The 24,303-nt window shown below is 35.6% G+C and overlaps 1 protein-coding gene across 9 annotated transcripts in view; it reads left to right on the top strand.

The window, feature by feature from the left end:
- Dnah11 (dynein axonemal heavy chain 11) overlaps positions 1–24,303 on the top strand; it is a 327,476-nt gene that overhangs the window by 37,633 nt on the left and 265,540 nt on the right. For 6 of the 9 annotated variants that reach the window (XM_087206427.1, XM_087206426.1, XM_087206425.1 and 3 more), the window contains exons 9-14: positions 12,147–12,263; positions 18,915–19,052; positions 19,344–19,468; positions 20,019–20,214; positions 21,860–21,964; positions 22,093–22,485. In XM_087206427.1, coding sequence (XP_087062553.1) covers positions 12,147–12,263; positions 18,915–19,052; positions 19,344–19,468; positions 20,019–20,214; positions 21,860–21,964; positions 22,093–22,485 — 1,074 coding nt within the window. Of the gene's footprint in view, positions 1–12,146; positions 12,264–12,283; positions 17,946–18,914; positions 19,053–19,343; positions 19,469–20,018; positions 20,215–21,859; positions 21,965–22,092; positions 22,486–24,303 lie in introns of those variants that run through there. The other 3 variants (XM_087206430.1, XM_087206431.1, XM_087206432.1) reach the window with 3 other exon arrangements.

Raw genomic sequence — 24,303 nt, 5'->3', positions numbered from 1 at the left:
GCTGGGGCATGGGTGCTGTAGCTGCTTTTAGCCAGATGTATATGACAATCAGGAGCAAAAAACGGAACTCAATGATTAGAAAATTTTGCAATTTGACAAAAATGGAAGCCTGTATAAAGTAGGGACCAAAGAAAGTGTGGTTGCTAAAAACATTAGTGCCATTATAGCATCAGCCATGTGGTGCTGGCTTTTCAAACATGTAAAATGCAAGAGTTATGAGGTCACAGATGTTTCCACAAAGATTTCAGAAGAAGCATGTGGAGAGGCCAGGCCAAAATTTGTAACAGGGGTGCATAATGTTTGCCAGGAAGGTGATTCATGAAGCTGTGAGAGTAAAGTCAAAGGTGCAGTGGACACCTGAAGATGTTGGAAAGGCCAAGAATATAGAGACCTGCTAAGGAAAGCCACCAGCAGTGAGAAGAATTACCTGAAGATAGAAGCAAAGTCATAAGGGTAGAGCTGCCCAAGCCCTTTGGTGCTCACACTCACCATACTCTGCCATTGGTGCTGGACATGGAGACACAGGATTTAGTGTCTGCCCTACTATGTTTTTGCTCTTGTTTTGGTGTAATGCCTTCTGTTGTCCTATTCCTTCCTTTTGGAATGGGACTATTTATTCTGTCCTTGTATGTTGGAGGTATTTATTTAATTTATTTATTTATATATATTTTTTTGCAGGGCCTCAGAGCTAATAATTTTCCCTGAGTCTCAGCAGAGACTGTGGACTTGGACTTCACAGCAATGCTGAAACTGTTAAGAATTTAGACAATTCTTAGAGATTGACTAAATGCACTTTACATAATGAAATGGATGTGAACCTTTTGGGCATACAGTGCTATCATTTAGATCTAAGATGTACCCCCCAAGGTCTCATGTGTTCAGTGGTGGAGCTTTTGGAAGGCAGTTGTATCATGGGGACACTACAATCACTGTTGAATTAATCCATTGTTGAGTCCATAGCTGAATATGCTGTTAGGAAGCAGCACCTGGTTGGAGGTGTTACTGGGGCTGTGACCTGGATAGGTGTATTCTTGTCCCTTACTCCTCCCTTCTCTCTGTCTACATTTTGTTTGCTACACATTGAACAGTTTTTCTCCCCCATGCCTTTCTGCCATGCCATTACTACCTTAGAGTCTGCAAAGGATGGACTGAACCCTATGATGCTTTGAGCCAATATAAACTCCTTTAAATTTCAGGTGTATGGTATTTTGTCCCAGCAATGGGAAAATGACTAATACATCAGATAACTAAGCAAGAATGATAATTGTTCTATAATATAACCCATTGGTTCCATTTTATCTTTCTTAATCAGAGAAAATTCTTAAGAGCACCAAGAATTGTACCAGAAACTTTGCACACATTCCTGCTGAATTTTCAGTGTGACCTGAGAGTGGCCTCCTAGGAAAATGACAAATTAAATAAATTACCTGAAATTACACAGTTTCCAAATGGAGGAACAGAGATTCAAATCTTGAGCTCTCATCCCTAACTTCGCATTGTGTTCTCAGTATTTATTTACTGCTTTGGATCCTCATTGAAGTGAAAGGAATAAATGTATCTGGGGAATGTACTTGAATATCTAAGACTTTGGTCTGGATGGAATGATCCTGATTACTTTGTTCATTTTCCTACTAGTTTTCATAGGTTGATCTGGGTTCCTAGCTTGCCATTATACCAGGATATAAAATATATCTTAAAAGTAGCTGGGCCGGGGATTTAGCTCAGTGGTTTTGCCACCTGCTGTGTAAGCACAAGGACTTGAGTTTGATCCCCGGTACCAAAAAAAAAAAAAAAAAAAAAGTAGCTAGCTAATCTAAACTAGGTTAGAGAGAACAGTATTAATCACCTTGTCTGAACAAAAGAGAAAATAGACTGCCTGAGGGAGTTTGTGACTTTGACAGAAGCTCTGACATTTTCATCAGAGTTGCAGAAATAGAAGAGAAGGAAGGTAGAGCTGAAAGAGTCCTGAATAAATAATGGCCCAAAACTTGTAAATTTGGACGGAAACATAAAAAGAATATATTAGGAATCAATGAAAGATAAACCCATGTATAAACCCAGAGAAATTCACACCAAGATATTATCATTATTAATCTTTTGAAAACAAAGAAAAAATCTTGAAAGCAGTGAGCAAGAATTGATGTTTTACCTACCAGGGAAAAACAATTTGAATGACAGCAGATTTCCCAGCAGAAACTATAGAGGCCAGAATGAAATAGAAAATATTTTTCAAGTGCTGAAAAGGAACTACAGATCTAGAATTCTCTACTCCGTGAAAATATCTTTCAGGAATAAAGGAGAAATTGAATAATCAAATGAACAATAACTGAGGGTATTTATTGCCAGCAGAATTAAAAGAATGGCTAAAGGAAAAGTTCAGTACAGGAAGGAAATGATAAGGAACTTTGGTATATCAGGAATAGTTTGGTAAATATACATGTAATACATGTTTCTCCTCCTCTTGTGTCTTCTAAATTATGTTTGATAGTGGAAGCAAATATAAAATCATTATATTATAAATAGAAAAGAATAAATAGAGCAAAAGGAAGAAGGTAAAGGTCTTTTCTTTTTCTTCTAAAAATGTATGACAAAGTAGGTATTTCATGAAATTTACCATTTAAATTATTTGAAGTCTTCAGTTGCATTAAATACACTCACAATGTTATACAGCCATCACTATGTCTACTTCCAGAGCTTTTTCATCATCCAAAATATCATCTTTAAACTGTAACTCTCCAGCTCCTGGCAACCATCATTCTTTGTTTCTCTCTGAATTTGACTGTTCTAGGTAGCTCATTTAAGTGGAATCATGCAGTATTTGTCCTTTTGAGACTGGTTTATTTGGTTTAGCATGATTTCAGGTTCATTAGTGTTATTATAGTATGTGCCACAATTTCTTTTTGTTAAAAGGATGAATAATTTATTTTGTGTATGTAGTGTATTTTGTTTATTCATCTATTGATGGACACTTGGATTGCTTCCACATTTTGACCATCATGGTTAATGCTGCTGTGAACGTTGATGTGCAATTATCTATTTACTAGGAATTGCTGAATCATATGTTATTCTATGGTTTAACTTTTTGAGGAAATTGGCAAACTGTTTTATAAACCAGTTGAGCCATTTTACTTTCCCACTAATGATGTAGAAGTGTTCCAGTGTCACCATATTCTTAACAACATTTGCTATGTTTGTGGGATGGTGGGGGGGATAATAGCCACGATAGTGGTCATGATATGATATTTTACTGTGATTTCAATTTACATTTCCCTAATTGATTAGTGATGTTGAACATCATCTTATGTTTTTATTGACCATTTTTATGTCTTCAGAAGGATATTTCTTTATGTCCTTCATTGATTTTTAAATTAGATATTTTGCTCAGTTCTTGAGGTGTAAGAATTTTTTTATATATTCCAGATATCCCTTTTCAGATGATTTGTCAGTATTTTCTCTTTTTTTTTTCCTCTCTTTTTTGTGTTCTCATCCTGTGATGGTGTCCTTCTTTCTGTTGTTATTGTGGTTAGAATTGAATACAGGACTTCATACCTGCTAGACAAATACTCTACCACTGAAATACCACAGCACTTGATGATGTTCTTTGATGCATAAAATTTTAATTTTCATAACATCAGATTTGTGATTTTCTCCCCTTTTGTTTTCTATGGTTGACATATCTTATAAGCCATTGCCCAATCCAATATCATGAACATTTCTCATATGATTTATTCCAAGAATTTCATGGTTTTAGCTCTTACAATTAAGGATTTGATCTGTTTTAAGTTAATTTTTGTATATCATGGGAAGTAAGAATCCAACTTTATTCTTTTGCAAGTGGATGGTTTTCCTAACACTATTTGTTGAAGAGACTGTCCTTTACTCAATGAAGCCTTTTTGGCACTTTATCAAAGGTCATTTGACCATATGTATGAGGGTTTACCCTCATACCAAAATGAGATAGTTCAAGTAAATTAGGCCAACATCCTTTTTGTATAATGATGCAAACATCAACAAATCCTAGCAAATGAAATTTAGCAGTATATTGGAAGAATTATAAACAACAGCCAAGTGGAATTATTATTTGCTCTCTATAATTTGGGTTTCTTGTATAACAGAAATCATGTGACATTTACGCTCAGCTTCAACTTGATAAAGGAACAAGGAAAAAGTTTTTAGTCTTTCATCGAGATTGATCTTACCTGTGGATTTTTCCCCTCCGTGGGTTTTTTATAGGTGCCCTTTATCATGTTGAAGCTACTAATTTCCATTCTTAGTTTATTGAGTGTTTATATTATAAAAGAATGTTTGGACTTTGTTGTGCTTTTCCTGTATCAATTGAAATGATTGTGTGGATTCTTTCCCTTTCATTCTATTAATATACTATATTACATTCACTTTCCTATACTAAACCATCCTGTTATTTTGGGAATAATTCCACTTGGCCATTGTTTATAATTCTTCTAATATACTGCTAAATTTTATTTGTTAGGATTTGTTGATATTTTCATCATTATACATAAAGGATATTGGCCTAGTATATTTGAACTGTCTCATTTTCGTATGAGGGTAATACTTGCCTCATAGAATGAGTTCACTTCTCCACTTTTTTGAGATATTATGAGAAGGGTTAATATTAACTCTTCCTTAAATATTTAGTAGGATTCATCAGTAGAGCTATTTGGTTTTGGACTTATCTTTGCTGGGAAGTTTATTTTATTATTAAATAAGTCTTTTTATCAGCTTTAGATTGATTCAGATTTTCTATTTCTTCATGATTCAGTCTTGATAAGTTGTATGTTGTTGGGAATTTTTCCCTTTTATCTTTTCCCAACTTTGTGTAGAATTGTTCACAGTATTCTTTTGTAATCCTGTTTCTTTCTTTAAAATTTATAGTACTTTTTCCACTTTTTACACATTCCCGGGCACCTTGAACCATTAGTGGTATGTGCATGACTATCCCATTGGGCAGCTTGTACCACTGATGGTACTAAAGGATCTAATCATTATACCAGTCTTTCTACTGATAAAATTAAATCAGAGCCACCTGGCAGTGAGACATATGAATTAAATCAAAACTGCCCCACAGTGAGACATACAAATTATGGTCCTGTTTTGAACATGTTAATTTAGTAATTTGAGCTTTCTTTTGGTCAGTCTAGTTGAAAGATTGTCAATTTTGTTGATCTTTTTGAAGAATCAATTTTTGGTTTTGGTGAATTTTCTCTTTCATATTCTATTTCATCTTCTTCACTATATTCTTTATTATTCCCCTCTTTCTATTAGTAATAAGAGTTGTTTGCTCTTCTTCTTTGCATCCCTTAAGGTGCAAAATTAGGTTAAACATCTGAGATTCTTTAAATATATGCAGTTATAGCTATAAAATTTCCTCTTAACACTGCTTTCATTGCATCCCCTAATTTTTGGCATATTGAATGTTTCTCTTCTGTTTGTCTCAAGATAGACTTAATATCTCTTGTAACTTTACTTGACTCATTGGTCATGGGAAGTAAAGTTTCCTATTTCTTTGGAACTGATGAGAAGACATTATATAATGGTAAGTAATGCATTTCTTATGTAATATTTTTCATGTATATTTCTAATGTATTTTCACATATAATGTAATATCTAGAAAAGTCCAAAGAAATATACTTGAAATTCTATAAATACATCAAATATTCTTTAAAATGTTCAAATAATTATGGGGGCAGGAATAAAAGAAAAAAAATAGCACAACTGAGAAAAGGAAATAGCAATTTAGACCCTAATACAACAATAATTACATTAAATGTAAATGGTCTAACTATACCAATTCAATGGCAGAGCTTAACAGAGGAGATTAAAACATGCAATCCTATTACATGCTTTCAAGAAACTCTTCAAATATATAGGCAGGTTAAAAGTAACTGGACATATGCAAATGTTAATCAAAAAAGCATCATATCTATAGATACGTCAGATAAAGTAGACTTTGTAACAAAGAAAATTGTCAGAGAAAGACATTATATAGTGTCAAAGGGATCAATCCACCAAGACAATAGCTATCCTTAATATGTATGCACTAAACTACAGAGCAGCAAAATAATCGAAGCAAAAACTAACAGAACTGAAAAGAAAAACAAATCCGCAATTCTAGGTGGAGACTTAATAATCCTATCTCCTTCAGCCACATGATCATGAAGAAAAGCAACCAGAAGCTCTGCAGCCTGCTACATTGCTAAGCTATGAGAGGTGGTAGCTTAGACACATTAAGTGCATTTTTGATTTACAGTATTTTATGGTTTGTTTATTGGGATGTAACCTCATTGTAAGTTAAGCAACTGTAATAAAAAGAAGAAAAAGAAAAATAGAAACATCAATGAAACTGATTCTTTGAAAAGAAAGCTATAGTAAATGCAAAAGAGAAGACAAATTATCATTATCGGCAATAAAATTGGTTACTACTGACTGCATGCTCTGTTAACATCAAAAGAACAATAGAGAATACAAAACAGAAAAGAACCTCCATACAAATAAATTTGACAACTTAAATGAAATCTACCAACTCCTCAAAAAACTGAAAAACATCACAATTTACCCAATACGAAACAGATAATTTGAAAAATGGTGTAACTATTAAGAAAATTGATTTGTAATTTAAAACCTCCTAAAAGGATACATCCTGCCCAGATGTTTTACTGGAGAAGCCTCACAAACATTTCTGAATTAATACCAATTCTACACAAATTCTGATAGAAATAGAAGAGAAAGAAAGACTTAGCAGTTTGTTACGAAGCTAGTATTTACTACCCTCATATAAAACAGAGAAGTTAATGCAAAAAAGGGAGAAGTATACATATTACCTCTCATAAATACAGATGTAAAAATCCCTAACAAATTATTGGCAAATAGAATTTAGCAGTATATAAAAGGAAAAATTTCTTGGAGGCTGTAGGTTTATTTTGGTTTTATTTTTGAAGAAAACTGTATATATTTGAGTCTGTAGAGCAGGATGTTATAGAGTAGATATAGATAGTAAAAGTCTTCTGAAACAGATGCATGTATTATCTCACATAATTACTCTTTGACCATTTTATAGTCTTCAAGTTATACATTGGATCTTTAGTTTGTTTATCCTACATATTTGTTATTTTGTGTCTTTTGGCTTACCTCTCACTATTTCCTACTGTTCACCATAACCTCTGCTTTGTTCTTTCTGTATATTTGACTCTTTCTTTTTAATTCCATGTGAGATCATGCAGTATTTTTCTCTGTGTCTGACTTATTTCACTCAGCATAATGACTTTCAGATCTGTTTTTGTGGCAAATGATGAGATCTCTTTTCAAAGCTGAATATTATTCTGTGGTGTGTGTGTATGGGTGTATGATTTTCTTTACTCATTCATTTTTGGCCAACATTAAGTTTGCTTCTGCATGTTGGGTATTTTGAATAATTCTGCAAGAAATGTGGGAGTGCAGATATCTTTGAGGTGGTTTCTCCATCTGATTATATATACTGGGGGAGGACTGCTGAGTTATATAGCAGTTCTGTTTTTAATTTCTTAGGAAACTCCATACTGTTTTTCATAATGGCTGTACCAATGTACATTCACACCAATATAAAAAAATTACGGGCCATGTCCAACTGCTATTTATTCCAGAAGTGCAAAGGTGGTTCAACATTTCACTTTAATTTGAATTCAATATTTGTACTTTTCAGTGTAATTCCCATAGTAACAGATTATAGAAGAAGAATCACACGGTTATGTTAATTGAAAAAATAAATTTGAAGGGCCCAGGATTTAGCTCAGTGGTTCCGCTGCCTGCCTCGAAAGCGCAAGGCCCCGAGTTCGATCACCGGTACCAAAGGAAAAAAAAAAATCCCAGATATAAGCATATACTTGATTAAAAAAAATATATACCAATCTGACTTCTGTTTTAAATTAGTCTCTACTCTTTTTGCTTCACTCACATTAGCTCCGTTTTCACATCAAAGCAGAATGATGTCTTGTATGGAACTCCCCCCCCACATTTTTGGGGTTTTTTTGTTGTTGTTGTTAGGGGACCCATGAACAGCTTTCTTGCCTAAATTGCCCATGTTTGTTTTCTGTTATGTGAAGAAGGATTAATTGCTTTCTTAAACATTTCTGTAAGACAAGTTAAAAAATGCTGAACTTCAAGTTTTGGATGACCATGGTCTTTACTAGGAACAGATTTTGCCTGGTGTATCCAGGTACGCTTTAGGGCCTAGTATTGATATCAGTAAAGGAATGCACTTCAGAATAGCAGTACATTTTATGCTGATGCAGAGGTGATTTCAAGAAACAATGACTTATTAAAATTTCTTTTTATTTACATAATTTTGAAATTGATGAGATAGTTTATTAATATTGCAGTCATAACTTTTAATTCAAGACTGTAATTTTACCAAAAGAAAAATTTGAAGATTTCTATTCATGTTATTGGAATTAATTATTAAAAGAAAAAAAGGAGAAGAATCCTGCTGTTTTTAGTATTTCCTGATTTTGTTTTTGCAGATATAAAGAATTTCGATTATGAGAAAATTTAAAAAGATATAAAAATATATGTACTTTTATTTCCTGTCTTGAAGATTTTGAGTTACAATACTATTTTCAGACTATTTCAAGTATGCTGTTTTTTGAAATGAGATCCCATTTTTTTCCCCATTATAAATTATTTTCATAAAAATCTGATATCGGTTGTGGCCTAATGCCTTGGGTTTTACAGATTATTCTTTTAAATGCAAGACCTTTTCAACAAAATAGTGTTTGTAATTAGTTTAGTACTAAACATTTATAATTACTGTGTAATTATAAACAAAAATACATAAAGCTTTGAATATAATTATGTAGCATAAAAGTTAAGGTTGTTCACTATGATGGCATCTTAGAATTAAAGCTATTGCTGGGGATTTAGCTCAGTGATTCTGCTGCCTGCCTCACAAGCTGAAGGTCCCAAGTTCAATCCCCGGTACCAAAAAGAAAAAAAAAGAAAGAAAGCTCTTGCTAGGGCTGAAAAGAGAAAAAAAAGAAAAAAGAAATTTGACCAAACTCAATGCCCATTCATGACCAAAAAAAAAAAAAAGCCACTCAAAAATAGGAATAGAACTTCCTTAACTTGGTGAAGAAAATCTGTCAACAGCCTCAACAACCTCAAGTACATTTTACTTAACAGTGATGTTCCTAAGTCCTGGACACAATGCATGTATTCAAGGGCCTACTCACTATCTCCATAGATATTATTTAATAGACATCTCAAAATTAACATGTTCAAAGCCAAATCTTGCTCTACTCATCCCCACACCTACTTTTGACTATGTTATTTGGCTCATTAAATATCACAAATAGTCTACTAAGTGAAAAATCTTGAAGTCATTCATAATCTCACTCATTTTCTCACAGCTAACATCCAGTTCTTTCAGATACCCACCGGAGGTATCTCCGTGACTCTTTTTACTGGGTTTATTGCATTTGCTCTAAGCTTCTCGCTCTGGCCTGTCTTGGCCCCATTAGTCTGTTCTCCACAGCAGCTTGAGTGTCTTTTACAAGCTAAGTCAAACCATGGCTTTTCTCTAAACCCTTCAGTAGTTTCCCATGATGCTAATAAAAGCAATTTTGTTGTTTTCAGAATGTGGAAATATTTTTACAATGATTCTGGAGTAATACTAGTTCATCTCCAGTAAATATTGAGAAATAGCTATGAGCTAGGAACTCTGTAAAATATTGGTGTTATATCTATGAAAAAAAATAAACCTAGCCATTAGGTTTATAGACTTAGAATACAGGGGAGAATAGAAGTAGGCTGTTATTATACAGTGTGCTTAGGGCTGGGGTATCAAAAGTACAGAGGGCTCTGAAACCATTTGCAAGGGTCTTTTTCCAGAGGTAAAAATAAACTGAGACCAGTAACATAAACAGAAGTAAAGCAACTGAACAGTTGATAATGGAGGCTAAGGGAGATAGAAGACAAGAGTGGCTAGACCCTTGAATATAAAATTTGGAGAAATGACAGAATAGTTAAGAGTGATAAGGTTCAGCTTACATAGGACCTTGTAGATTATGCTAAAAATTTTCTACTGTTTCTTAAGAAACAGGATTCTGGATTCTGGATTGAGATTATGAATTAAAGGATTATGACTAAGAGGGTGGGTTTCTGTTTTAGGAAAGCTATTTAGGCTGCAACTGGGAGGATGAATCAGAGACGAGACCAATGGCAGAGAGCAGCTAGAGAGAGAATGACTGATAGTCCAGATGAACACTAGTGGTGATCAAGGAGAGCAGTGTTCAGAGAGAGATCAGTAGCACTTGTCAGAGAGAAGTCAGAGGGGTTGCCCGGGTCACTGTTTGGGGTATGAGGAGGAGGAGCAGCTTTATAGAGAAGGTGATGAGTTCAGAATTGTACAAAATAGGGAGAAGTTACTTGTGGGACTTCCTAAAGGAGAGTTTTGGGGAATGCATGATGACATGGTAGAGGTGAGCAAGCAGTAACTAGGATGGAGATCAGCATTTTTTCCCTCCTTGAGTTGTTACTTATCTCTAAGAATTAATATTTGGGGATTATAAATTGTGTTCTCTGTTACTGCACTGAGAAGAGGGATTTGCTAGGCTTGTTAAAACTTGTTGGGAATGTTTGTTTACTTTTAAAAGTCAGTGATCCTTGATTGAAGAGACTGCTTGGCTGTAATTCAGAAGTGGAGACTTCTTGATGCTAAATACACTGTTGTGTTGTATGACAGAGTATTTTAAAACTTTGCGGTTGTGTTGTAAGACACACAGTGTTTTAGAACCTTGTACTCTGATTCCCTTGTGTGTGAAATTCACCTTAAGGTCCTGTCTTGATCTGTTCAGGCCACTGTAACAGAACACCATAAATTGGGTGGTTTATAAATATGAGGAGTGTGTTTATCAGAGTTCTGGAGGCTGGAATGTCCAAGATCAAAGTACCACCAGATTAAGTGTCCGGTGAGAGCTGCTTTCTAGTTCATACAGAGCGCCTGTTTTCTGTATCTCACATGCAGGAAGGAGCAAGGGGTCTTTCTCAGGCTTCTTTATATGGGCAGTAATCTCCTTATTCATGAGGGTTCTGCTTTTGCTACCTAATCAATTCATAAAGTACCACTTCTAATATGGTCCAATTTTAACAAGGGTTGGAGGACACAGGCATTGAGCACAACACAGGTTATCTTCCTTCATGAAAATAGTGTCACGCTTGAGAGTGCAGGCTCAGGAGCCAGACCAGCTGGCTTAACATTTTCCCCCCGCCATTTAGTGACGTGGATACTTGAGCATATTATTTAACTTCTCTAAGTTGTTGTCACTTATAAAATAGAAAAAAATATTACCTATTGTTATATATTGTGAGAATTGAGTTAATAAAGGATTTAAAACAGAACTAAATAAATGTTAGCTCTCATTATTACTACTGTTGTTTTCATTATTGTTAATGAAGGAAAGCACAATTTATGAGGTGGTGAAGGCCTTCATTATGTTAAGTCGGTGGGGAGCACTTCAGGGCATCCCAACTGTAAAGTAAAGAGTGTTCTTGCATTCCTGACACAGCTTTGCTGAAGACAGAATCACAGTGCTATAAAGATGATAGCTGTGGTCTCACCATTTCCTTCCACCTAATTATGGGAGTGGGTGGTTATATTAGGAGGAAAACTGAGAGTTGTTTGCTGTATGTTAATAAGAAACCGGGAAAATAGCAGTATTTCTCCATTGCTAATGATGTTTCTCACAGACTGGATTTTACTTCTCTCCCAAAGGTAGTATTTCCATGTAAGTTTTCTACTCCATGAAAAACAAAAATGTCCTATTTAAACTAACAGCTATAATAAGGACAGCTGTAATTTTCATTTGTAATCAAATGGATGGGAAAAAGGAAGACAGAGTGAGGCTTATATGGACCAAAACTCTGGTTTTGGGGTCTGAGTTAGAAAATAGGATTGTGAAAACAGGGTCAAAGCAGTAAGCAGAAAGTGACCACTTGTACAGTGAGATGTTGCAGCTTCCTGATCTTGCAATCCTGCTAGAAAGATAAATTCTTTCATTCATGGCTGGGAAAGACAGAGATGTATCATGCTTATGTGACTGCTGTTTTCACTGTTGGATTCTTTTCTATAAACTAATGTTTTACTTTGAATTTTACAGGAGTTTGAAAATGACTATGTTGCATTTAAGTCCAAAATTTTGGATTTTAATAGAAGGCTCGGGACAATTCTTTGTGAAGCTTTCTATAACTGCCACGGTTTGGAAGCTGTATTTAAGGTTAGTTCTGAGGAGGCTACCATGAAAATGTTTCACTACTGAATAATTTAGATTGTTAAATGAAGAGTGAATACATTCTTTTCTGATTTATGTAAAGTATTAACTAGTTTAGTTGCATTCCCCTCAAATTCAGCTCGCTGAATAATACACTTTAATGTGTTAAAAAATAATGAAGTTGAGTTTGGCAAGGTCATTTTTAGGACATTTAGCTATTGATCTTTTCTGGAATTCACAGTATTTTAGCTCTCATTACCTTTAGATTAAGTTTGGCCTCACCCATGAAGTATTGATTTGACATTAAGCCACAGTGAAAAGTGAAAAATACCTGGTAATTCTACAGTTTCTTTTCTTTACCATTGTTTACATATGTTGGGTTTACCTACTTACTTTATTACAGACTGAAATAGCAGTTTATATATTGGTTTCATTAGGTATGAAACATCATTGATTATTGGGCATAACACTGTTTATGTGTCAATAAAGGAAAAATGCTGCCAAATCATTATGATTTCATTGATTGCATAATACATTCCAGTCTCACAGGTGTTAAAAAAATGTTTTGTTATAGAGCTAATCAAATACAGTGTGTGTGTGTGTGTGTGTTTGTGTTAGAATTACATAAAACAAAAGCACTTTGATAGTTCACTAAAACTGAAAGCTTGTCATATAGGGAACAGGGACATCATGAATGTTTATAATACAGTGTGACAGTTAAGCTTAATTTTGTCAACTTGACTGGCTCAGGAGCTACCCAGGGGATTTGTGGAGCACCTTTTTGGGTGTGTCCGGGTGGGACAAGGAGGTGTATGCCCTTGGGTACTACATGTGGTCTATTGCCTCTTCCTAGATTTCCTCCACAGTACTCTCTGCCATGATGTCCCTGCCTTGCAGACAACCAAACATGGGCTGAATCCCCTGAAACTGAGCCAAATTAAACCTCTTCTCTTTTCGGTTGTGGGTATTAGATACTGCTTTTCAGTGATGAGAAAGCTGATTAATGCAGAAAATTGGTACCAGAGAAGTGAGATCATTACTGTGATGGTACCCAACCATGTGATTTAGAAGCCTTTGGAACCAGTTTGCAAGAGGAGTTTGGAGATGAAAATGGAGATGCACGCACACTACAAAGGCCAGGCATAGGAATTTTTTCAGTTGGGAACAAGGCTCCATTGGTAGTTGGACTGGAGGCAATGTATGTTACACTCTGACAAAAAAATTTTGTCCTGAGACTTTGCAGACTAGAATTAAGGGTAATGGACTAATCTGGTGGATGAAATTTAAAGGAGCCCAGAGTTCAGGCTGTGGCATGGGCACTGCAGACTGCTGTTAGACAGATTTTTTTTTTTTTTTTTTGGCACCAGAGATCAAACTTGGGACCTTGCACTTGCAAGGCAGGTGGCAGAACCACTGAGCTAAATCCCTGGCCCTAGACAGATTTATAGTGATAACAGGGAGCAAAAAGCAAAGCAGAAAGATTCAAAAAACTTAAATTTTGGCCCAAAAGGAATCATGTGTAAAGTTGAGACCAAAGCAAGTGTGGTTGCTGAAGAGATTAGGGCCCCATTAAAACAAACAAGCAAGTACTTTGTATAAGGACAAGAAGAAAAATGCCTTGAAGGCATCTCCAAAATTAGGAAGACTCCATCTATTACAAGCTTAAGAGTACAAAAATATAAACATTTCATTTGAAAAGAGAGTCCCTGGGATAGCTGCTTGAAAAAGGCCTCCTAGGGAACTGGTTCCCCAGGATTCATTTCACTGTGCTCAGCCATCCATGCACTCAGAGAATGCAGCAGCCATGGTCCAGGGGGCCACTGGTTACTGTTTGATCTGGCAGCTTATTTTATCAGCATGTGGAATGCAAGAGCTGTGGAGTCAAAGGGGTTTCTATCTAGATTTCAAAGAAAGGCCTGGGAGACCAGGACTGGAACCCCTGAGATAACAATACTTGAAGCTCTAAGAATGAAGCCAAAGGTACAGTAGAGGCCCTAGGATGTCAGAGAATCCAGGAACAGGTAATGTCTGCTGAGGAAACCTGCAGCCCAAAAGGGGAGCCAGCTCAAGAGAGAGGCTATGTGGGCTGCAACCAGCAAGGGATGGGGCCACCAAAGCCCTCTGGAACTCACATTTTCCCACCGTGTGGTTCAGATGCTGGATCTGCTGGGTTTTGGTCTTGATTTGATCCAATTCTTTTTTCTATCCCCCCATTACTTTCTTTTGGAAAGGGAATGTTTATCCTATCCCATTGTACCATGGGATTATTTAACTTGCTTTTGATTTTTATAGAGGTTCACAGCTAAGTGTTTGCCTTGAGTCTCAAGGAGACTTAGACTTTTGAAAAATTCTGGAACTGTTGAGACTTTTGGGAAATGAATTATTATGTTTTGGGTTTTATGCAAGAACTAAGCCCACTTTCCTTTGCTGTGCTGCCATAATGTTCCTGCCTTAGAGTCAGCTGACCATGGCCTGAAACTGTGAGCTGAATAAACTCTCTCTTTTCTTAAGTTGTGCTTGTCAGGTATTGTGTCTTAGTAATGAGAAAGCTAACCGATACATATGAGGAATAAGAACATCATTTAAAATATGCTTGACAAAGAAGAGAATTAAAAGTGTAAGTTAATAACTAGGTGATATCCCAAAAGAAAAATTGAATGTTTGATGTCCAGAAAAATATAGCCTGGAATAAAGGGCCCAATTTGTTTAGAATGGCTGTGTAAACAGTACAGCAGACATATATTTTTAAAATATTATTGGTTTTTGATCTTCAATTTCAAATGAACTGGCTTAACATTGATGCAGCTACTGGTGTTCTCTGGCCTCAATTGAGCATTTTAACATGGAGACTTTGTTAGGATCAAATGACACTTTTAAAAAAAAACTCTTTGGTAAAACTGAGATGCTATTAGCCCAAACTTGTAGCCTATTGTAAATAAAATAAATCAACCTGTAATTTCAAATGACATTTAATACTACCACTATTTTTCTTTGACTATATATGCATACGTATTTCTCTTAGAAGGACAATGTATTCTGACCTTTTGTAAACTTCCCCTCTTAGAAATGAGTCATAAGTGTTTTTCTTGACTTTATAACAAAATTCAACAATGTTTTTTAATGTCTGTAAAGTTACTGGACTATATGGGAACTCATTTTCCTATTATTGGAACTCATTTTCTTCATGCTTTTGTAAATAACTGGAAGAAAGAATGAAATATCAATTGCAAAGATTTATAATTCAGCCTAATTAGAACTCTAATTCAAATATTTCTCCTTGTCCTTCCCATGACCATTAATATGGATTCTATTAAAGTACATGATTGTTAATTTTTTCTAAACAATTTTATCTCTTACCTTATAGTTATGGAAGTTTTGAAAAACTTTGCACGTATTTGTACCTTGTGTACTAAAAAATACTTAAGATGCAATCCTGCCCTTATGAACTTTGCCATGGGGGTCATGATTCCATAGCTCTTGTTGTTCTTGAGTTGCCTTCAGCAGTGCCTTAGAGACAGCAGGCACTTAATAACTGCTTGAGGTCTGTTGGACTAACTGGTAATTTGAATATTGACATACTGCTGAGGATAAACTTCTAGAAAAGTCATGATGGAAGAACCAATACAGGCTTGTATACTTTAAGGGAAAAATGATCTTAACCACAGGTAAATGTTGATGAACTCTGGCACCAACATTTAAGTGTTGGTGCCAGGGCAGAAATATTTGTGGGCTGTTTTCTTTAGATGAAAATTTTGTGTCTATTCTTGGCAGAAACATGGCCAGGAAGAGAATTTTAAAAATACTTCAAAATCTGGAGTGCAGGCACTCACTAAACAAACAAAAACCTAATAAATGTCTAATGTTCACATAAAGGAAAGCTAAAGTGTGTAAGACAGAGTGTCTAAAAATGTCTTTAAACAATTTACAGGTTGAATATTCCTAATCTAAAATAATCTAAAATTCAAAACCCCTCAAAATACAACACTTTTTGAGCTCCAGATTGATTCCAAAGATAGAAAGTTATACACCATGAAACCTTGTTTCAGGCACAAACTATTAAAAATGTATTAAATTACCTTCAGGCTATGTGTATGAGGTATATATGAAACAAATGTCATTTTTAGACATAGGCCTCATCCCCAAGATGTCTCATTATGTATTTGGAAATATTCCAAAATCCAAAAAGTCTGAATTCCAAAACACTTCTAACATTTCATAGAAAGCATACTCAATCTGTATTTGAAAACTGTAAAATTGTGGGGTGTACATTGTTCAGGTGGTCATAAATTTAAAACTGCTTAAAACAAGCAAAGCTGGGAAAAATATAAATATGTACCACTTTAAACAGTGACATCAGAGTTATAAAAAGCTGCATTTCATTATGAAACTGTGAAGTACAAGAAAAATAAAGGTAAACCTTATAGATCTCAAATGGAATATTTAGGAAAAGAAACATGGTGGGAATCATTTCTTAATGTTTTAGGTAGATGTGAAGGAAAACATCTATATCCATCATGAAATAGCTCTTAGTTGTACTATCACAAGGAAGCAAGGGCTTCCAGTGACCTTTGTTCTCGTTCTAGGGGGTAATTTTTATATATTTGTGATGATGAATAATTAAGTACACTGACTGACAAGTTGAAATTGTCTTACCACTTTTTGGCTTTACAAATTCCCTAAAGAATATTTTCTCTATCTTTTCTCTGTTGCATTTGGAATTAAGTACTACTAAGCACATAGGCAAGGCAAGGTGTAGCCAGAAAACTTCTGATCTTGTTTCACTTGTGAATTCAATAAGAAGTGTTTTAAAAATGATGGTATAAAATGTGTTTCCCAGTTGTTTCTGGAGAACACTTGTTTGTTAAATCTATGAAGCAGAGTTGGCTTTCCAATTTACATGAAGCTCAAACTCAATAAAACAGTGGCTGTGAGAAGAAAGTTAATAATTTACATTTTGCTAGGTAGCAGCTAACCAAGTGGATTTAAAACTATTTAGCAGTTTTTGTTACAATTAATGTCACGAGAAAATCCAGAATGTGTTTGTCTAAATTTTCCTCTGAGATATAATTAGATCTGCATTTTAGTTTGTATAATTTTTTCACAAAAGTTTGTATAACTTTTATAATTAAGTTGGTTTTTGAATAAAATAAGTTTTAAGGGAAAACAGGAACAAAACAAGGAAAAGAACAAATCTGTATTCCTTTTCATCTTGCTAATGACTTTTTATAGTTTTTCTCCCACCTTAAATATATTTAGTTATTTTGGGATGTCTTTTAAAGAAAATATCTAAGATGCCTAATAGTAGGCATATTATAAAGTTCACTAGAGTAACAGAATGATGAAATGCGGTAGTCCCCCCAGCTACAAATATGTCCTAAGACCCCTCATTAGCTGCCTGAAACCATGGATAATACTGAACCTGATGTATACTCTCTCTTTTTTTTTTCTAGACATACACACCCATGGTTAAGTTTAGCTTATAAATTAGGCACATAAAGCAAGTAATAGTAATCATAGAATAACTGATAATAGAATAATTATAACAATGTAATATAAGTTATTTAAAATGTATGAATTTTTAATTTCTAGTTTTCCATTTGCTCTTTTTGGACTGCATTTGACCTCTGGTAACTGACACTGCAGAAAGTAAATCCTTGGATAAGGAAGACTACTGTGACTTAATGACTGGTAAAAGGCTCCATAGTGGAGTAGGGACCCAGATACTAAGCCTGCTTTTACATTCAAGCTCTGTCAATAGCTGTATGAATTTGGGCAGCTTATCACCTCCCCTCAAATGCAGCATGTAGGTTAGCCTCATTTAACTCAGCTTCATGTAACCTGGTCCTGGTTTGGAACCTAGGGGCCTTCATTGAATAAAAGGAGTGCTGCCCTTTAGTTCTGCTTTGTTGGTCATATTCTGACCACCTGTTTGCTGATTTCTGTCCCACTTTTGGTTGATTTCCTTTGCTTGTAAGTCTGTTTTTTCTCATTCATAACTTTGCTGATTCTGAGAAACAGTTTGATTCACTCAGGGTATTGGTATGAGCCAAAACACTCACATCAAAGGAAATATGCACCTGAGAAGTAGCTCTTTTTGAAACAGGACCGCTGCTGCCTCGGGCCACTGTCGGGGTAACTACTAGGTCTCATGGGCACAATGGGAACCAGGGGCAGAACAGCTGTTGTGGCTGGTATGTTGGGTATAAATATTGATAGTATGACCAGGAGGTCCTCTATATAGATTTAGATATTCTTATCTCTAAAGAATATATTCGTAGGAAGGAAGAACAAATAACGTGTACATAAACCTCGCTTCTATACTGACATACGAAAAGCATCTTCAACACCCAATAGGAAGTAGTATTAGCTGTGAGCAGGGTCAGCTGACAGATGATGGCTCATTTCTGACCCCTCTCAATTTCCCTTGAGGAAAAGAAGTTACATCTAGAATTTGATTTATTGGATGTATAGAAATTTTAGGAAGATGCAAAAATATGTTTTACATTTTGAGGCACTGCAGGATATTTTTAGAGTTTTGGATTTTTTTTCCTGTAGTCATGTAAGAGGCGAAAGTCATATAATGGGGGAAGTTGTGAGGTGAGTATTTGTATTAAAACTCACTGCTATTAACCTTTTCTTTAACTTTGATTTTTATAGCTTTTGACCATATTTGGGAATTTTCTAGAGAAACCAGTTGTCATGGAAATTTTTAGCCCACATTACAGCACACTGGTGAACATGTTAAATACAGAGTTGGATGTGTGTAAGCAATTGTATAATGAGCACATTAAACAGGTAAGTAGTGTAAGGTTGAGCACATTCACAATATAATTTTTAATGGGTCATGACCATCAACTGGAACTATATTGTACTTAAATATTAGAGGCAGTGAAGTTTATGCTTTTATTTAATTGGTTCCCTTATGGAGATGGAGAACTTGCTTTGGAACCATATCTCTTCTGCTAATCAAGTTGGGGTTTTTAATACTATTGTAAAAGTACCAAGATGAACAGTTGCTTTCAAGACTAGAAGGCACACTGACTAAATGTTCTCTTTCTTCCTCTTCACCAAAATACCAACTTACAGATTGAACATGGACATGTAGTTCTTAACAAGAATATGCCATTTACCTCTGGGAATATCAAATGGGCCAAACAGGTCCTTGAACGCCTTCAAATGTTTTGGTCAAATTTTGTATCTCTTCATGATATGTAAGTAGTCAGGCTTACTACATGGACAATTATTCTAATATTGTGGGGGTTTTTATAGAGCAAGGAGCTGTTCATTTTAGCATTTAGGAAGTTGTTGCCTTATTTCATTTTGTTTACTTGCTGTGTGTATTGTGAGGGCTTTATTATGGTTTTGGAATTTTTTGGTGGGACTCAACTTTATGTATTTTCAGGTCTTTTTTATCTCACTGTTCCTTTTTATTCATAACATGTTTAGGGTTTTTGTTATTTTCCCTTTATCCAATAACAAACACACTATTATGTATCCTTCTGTGGCTTTTTCATATTTTTGTAGAAATTGGCAACTTGTTGTTATCAATATTTAGTAAAATCTTTGGAGTTCCATCCAATTATGACTATATATGTTTTAAAGCAAAAACAATTCAATTGGTATTTATTTGGTATTTGTTTTTCTTCGTCATTGTTTATAATGAATTATATCTTAAATATGTTGTATTGTGTATTGTAAAATAAGCTGAAATCTATCAATATAAAGAGAAGTGGAAAAATCTTATTCATCTTATTCCTCCAGATTCTCAGATGATCCTGATGAAGCTGCACTTTATCAGAAGTATGTTGAAATGATCACTTTGCTAGACCAATTTGAAAATCATATCTATAATGAATGGAAAAGTAATGTGGATGAAATCTGTGAATTCAATTTGAACCAACCCTTAGTTAAATTCAGTGCCATAAACGGTTTTCTTAGTGTCAACTTTGACCCAGAGGTAGGGATTTGGTTTTCTAAGTTGTGTTATAGATGCTATTCTTACCATAAATATATTGCTCAAATACTTTCTAAAATACATTTCTAATCCATTACACATTTTGGAGCGGGGGGAAATGTCAGTGCTGTGAGGAATATAAACCGATTATAGTATATTTTTGTTTTAGAGATCTGTTTCCCACGTTGTTGTATTTTGTCCTGTAATTATTCCTCCCCCTCCGTAAACAGTAAATAGTGCGTATTCAGGATAGGGTCCTTTTCATTTCTTCCTTGTGTTCTGCATTTTTAGCAGAGTGTCTGGCACTTGCAAACACTCAGGAAATGTTAGCTCCCCTGAATTGAATCATTAGTTTTTACCAGATGGTTTCTGGCTTTGAATATTTTCATAATTTATACTAGTTTTTTAGTAAATTAAAACTTTATAAGTAAGTTAAGATTTAGGGAATCCACAGACTAAATGGTACAAAGATCTGTCATGCTTTGGGTGCACAGTGGTAAATTTGAATTTGTCATAGTTTCTTTCAAAGAAAAAATAAGCTGGGATATGGTAGATAAAATGATTGAAATTTAAAAATAGATTTTTATTAAAAACACAAGACATAAAAATATCAGTTAAATAATATCTAGGATGACTATTGCCTTTATTGAACAGATTTATTGTTCTGTTGATACATCATAAAACAAAGGGAAATTTCATGTTTTTCCAATAATTTGATCATTTCATTGCATGTTATGTAACAATGAGACTATAAAAACCTTTTAAGAAACTATATATATGCATGTGAGTGCATAATTATATAATATAATATGTTCACATAAAAAGATATATGTATTTTATGTGTACATATATTTTAAACAATTTATCTTCCAGTTTTTTAGCTTGGTAGATAAGAGGTCCAAAATAAGCTTTCTCTTTCATTTATTTACCACAGGTATGTTTTACATTAAAGAGCAAGCCTATTTGTAAGTTTCTATAACCAAAAAGTAAAAAGTAGCTTATGCACGTGTCTGACTTTTCAGGCAGTGGAGATGGTGTAAATGATTACCTTGGGTCTTTCTGACAGTACAGATGGAGACCCAGGGAGTGTGAGACTTAGCCTCTCTGAGTTTGCATTAACTGATCTGTTTCCCTAAGGTGTGTAGAAAGAATAGAATTATTTTATTTTGCTGACAAAATAGTGCATACACATAAACATTTGATCTAGGAACCTAAGCTTCCTTCTACCTTCTGATTTCTTAAAACCAGTTTATAGAAACTAATTTATTGAAATATTTTATGGATAATCCAAATTACCACTGATACAAGCACCATATACAGTCTTATTTTCCCTCTGAAAGAAATTATGACAGAAATATACGATTGTCCACCAAAAGTATGGTTGAACGAGTCCCCAAATCTTAACTTTCATGATGAAATTTTAATTAACTTAAAAACCTAATTTATGTTATAAATATAGTAGGGCTCATATACCTCTACTGTATAAAATTTGTGCTAAGATAGAATGATATTCTGTTTGGTTTTATTGCTGGAGACAGAACCCAAGACCTCTTACACGGTAGGCAAGTGCTCTACCAGTGAGTTATATCTGCAGCTTACTAAAATACAATGATATTTTTAATATACAGTAATCCTTTATTTTCTTTAGCTGGTGGCAGTACTAAGAGAAGTGAAATACCTTTTGATGCTCAAGAAATCAGATATACCAGAATCAGCCTTAGCTATCTTCAGAAAAAAGAATACTATTTTAAAGGTTTGTGTTTTTAGCTACTGGTACTAGGGCATCTTTGGAGTGGAAATATTTTGAATTTTAATTACAAGCATGATGTAGAAAGGAGCTAACACATTTGGCCCTTTGTGTTTGGGGTTTCCTTTGCTCAGTACATTGGGAACCTGGAGCTTCTTGTGAGAGGGTACAATAGGCTGAAACAGACCCTTCTGGAAGTTGAATACCCTCTGATCAAAGATGAGCTGGGGGCCCTTGATGAGCAGCTGAAAGCAGCAACGACATGGCTAACGTGGCAGGATGACTGTTGGGAATACATGGAGAAGGTGCAGGCAGCCACCGCGGAGCTGGAGCGCAGGGTGGAGCGCACACAGAGCAACGTGCTCAACATCCAGCGGACCCTGCGCACCTGGGCCGAGTGTCCACTCCTCTCCAGGCGTGAGCTGCGCAGGGAGGCAGCCTTGACTTTGGAGGACAAGGGGGACCTGTTTGCTAAGAAATACAAGTTAATCCAGGAAGACGGCCTCAAGATACACGACCTGGTAGAGGTAACTGCCTTTAAGATTTCCAAATTTATAGATCTTTATTTAGTTTTGAGAAAACCAAAAATACGTAGTACTCTTATAGAAGCTGAAGGAGCTTTATGAATGGTTATGTAAGCATTTAATGTGGAAGAATTTACTTGCCTATATTTTCTGTAGCCCTCACTAGTCATTCCTGAGGAAAGAGAATACAGTGTGAGATGTTTTGACTAAACAGAAAGGCTAGAGGTGGATCCCTGTCTTTGTCAGAGCTGCTCCCACTTTGAGTGCTATGCCACTCTTGGTTGAATGCCAGATACCTTATTTATATCATCTTAGGAAGCTTCTCAGCTGTCACCTAGGGAGGACACCATAAGTAACTCTGCTTTTAACAAATATTTGAGTTCTTCAAATAGAAACAAGCACTATTCTAGGGCGATTGGTTTAAGAGAAAACAGAAAAGAACACAGAAAAACAGGAGGGCTGAGTAATGTGGCACAGGCCTGTGCTTACAGCTACTTAGGAAGCTGAAGTAGTAGGATCACGAGTTCAAAAGCAGCAAGACCCCATCTCAAAATAAAATTTGAAGAGAACTGAGATGTAGCTCAGTGGCAGAACAATTGCTTATCGTGCAAGAGACCTTGAGTTCAATCCCCAGCACCACGCACATGCAACAAAACAAAACCAAAAATATAACAGTCCTTTGTCTTATGGAGCTTATACTCTAGTCAAGGAAAACAGGAAGAGAAAAGTATATATGTGTGTGTATGTATAGATGTATGTGTGTGTGTGGGTATGTGTATATATATGTCAGTTGTAGCAGGAACAGTGATGAAAAATAGAGCAGAAATGATGGGTAGGGCTAGCAGAACTGGGGAGGGGGAGGTATACTGGGGAGGAGTTGGAAAGTTCTCTTTACCAAGGCAACATTTCTGCAGAGAACTGGAAGGGGCCAAAGCATGTGGATGTTGGTCAAAGGTTATCTTAACACAATTAGGACAAATGCAGAAACTTAGAGGTGGAACGTCCTGTCCAAGGATCACTTTGAGATCCAGCATGCCTGAAACAGGGTTTCTGAGGATAACACTGAGAGGGGATACGGATAACACTTGGAACAGACTAGGAGCACATCTGTATTAATCAGCTATCCCATTGCTGGGATACAATACTTACAACATAAAGGAGAAAGAGTTTAATTTGGTTCACAGTTTTGCAGGGATTCAGTCCACAGTCTGCAGACCGCAAGGCAGAAACATCATTGTGGAAGGGCATGGGGGAAGAAAGCTGCTTAGTTCACAGTGGCCAGGAAGCTGAGCTGAAGAACAGTGGCAGAGGGGAAGAGGCTGGAGACCACCTCTCTGTGACACACCCAGACACACCCAGAAGTGTGCTTCCTTAATCCTTGGGTGGCTTCCTAGCTAGTCAAGTAGTACAACATTCCAGAGGTTTGGTAGCCATTATGAGAACTCTGACTTTTACTCTCAGGGAAACAAACAGCAGCTAGAGACTTTGTGCTCAGAGGCTTTCCCTGCTGAAGGTAAGCCAGAGCAGAGCAAGGAAGTTTTAGACTCTTAGGGGCTTACTCCAAGAGTCCAGGTGAGAAATGATGACACCTTGGTTCTGGTGGAAATGACAAAGGCTATTCCTTGTCTGGATATATTTCAAGGGCAGAACCAGCAAGATTTTCCCAGGAGAGTCAGAGAAGAGAGAAATCAAGGACGACTTTGGGGTTTTTCTTCTGAGGAACTGAGGAGGGTTTCCGTTTATGAGGTGAAGAAGTCTGTGACAGAGCAGATTTGATAGGGAGCAAGCGGGATTTAGCTCTCCACATGTCAGATTTTGGAA

The sequence above is a fragment of the Heterocephalus glaber genome, unplaced genomic scaffold (assembly GCF_053883595.1).
Source record: "Heterocephalus glaber isolate CG9 unplaced genomic scaffold, H.glaber_assembly_v1.0 deba00000676, whole genome shotgun sequence".
In the NCBI taxonomy this organism is placed as follows: domain Eukaryota; kingdom Metazoa; phylum Chordata; class Mammalia; order Rodentia; family Bathyergidae; genus Heterocephalus; species Heterocephalus glaber.
Note: the sequence above shows the minus strand (reverse complement) of the source record. Positions and strands in the feature narration are given on the sequence as shown.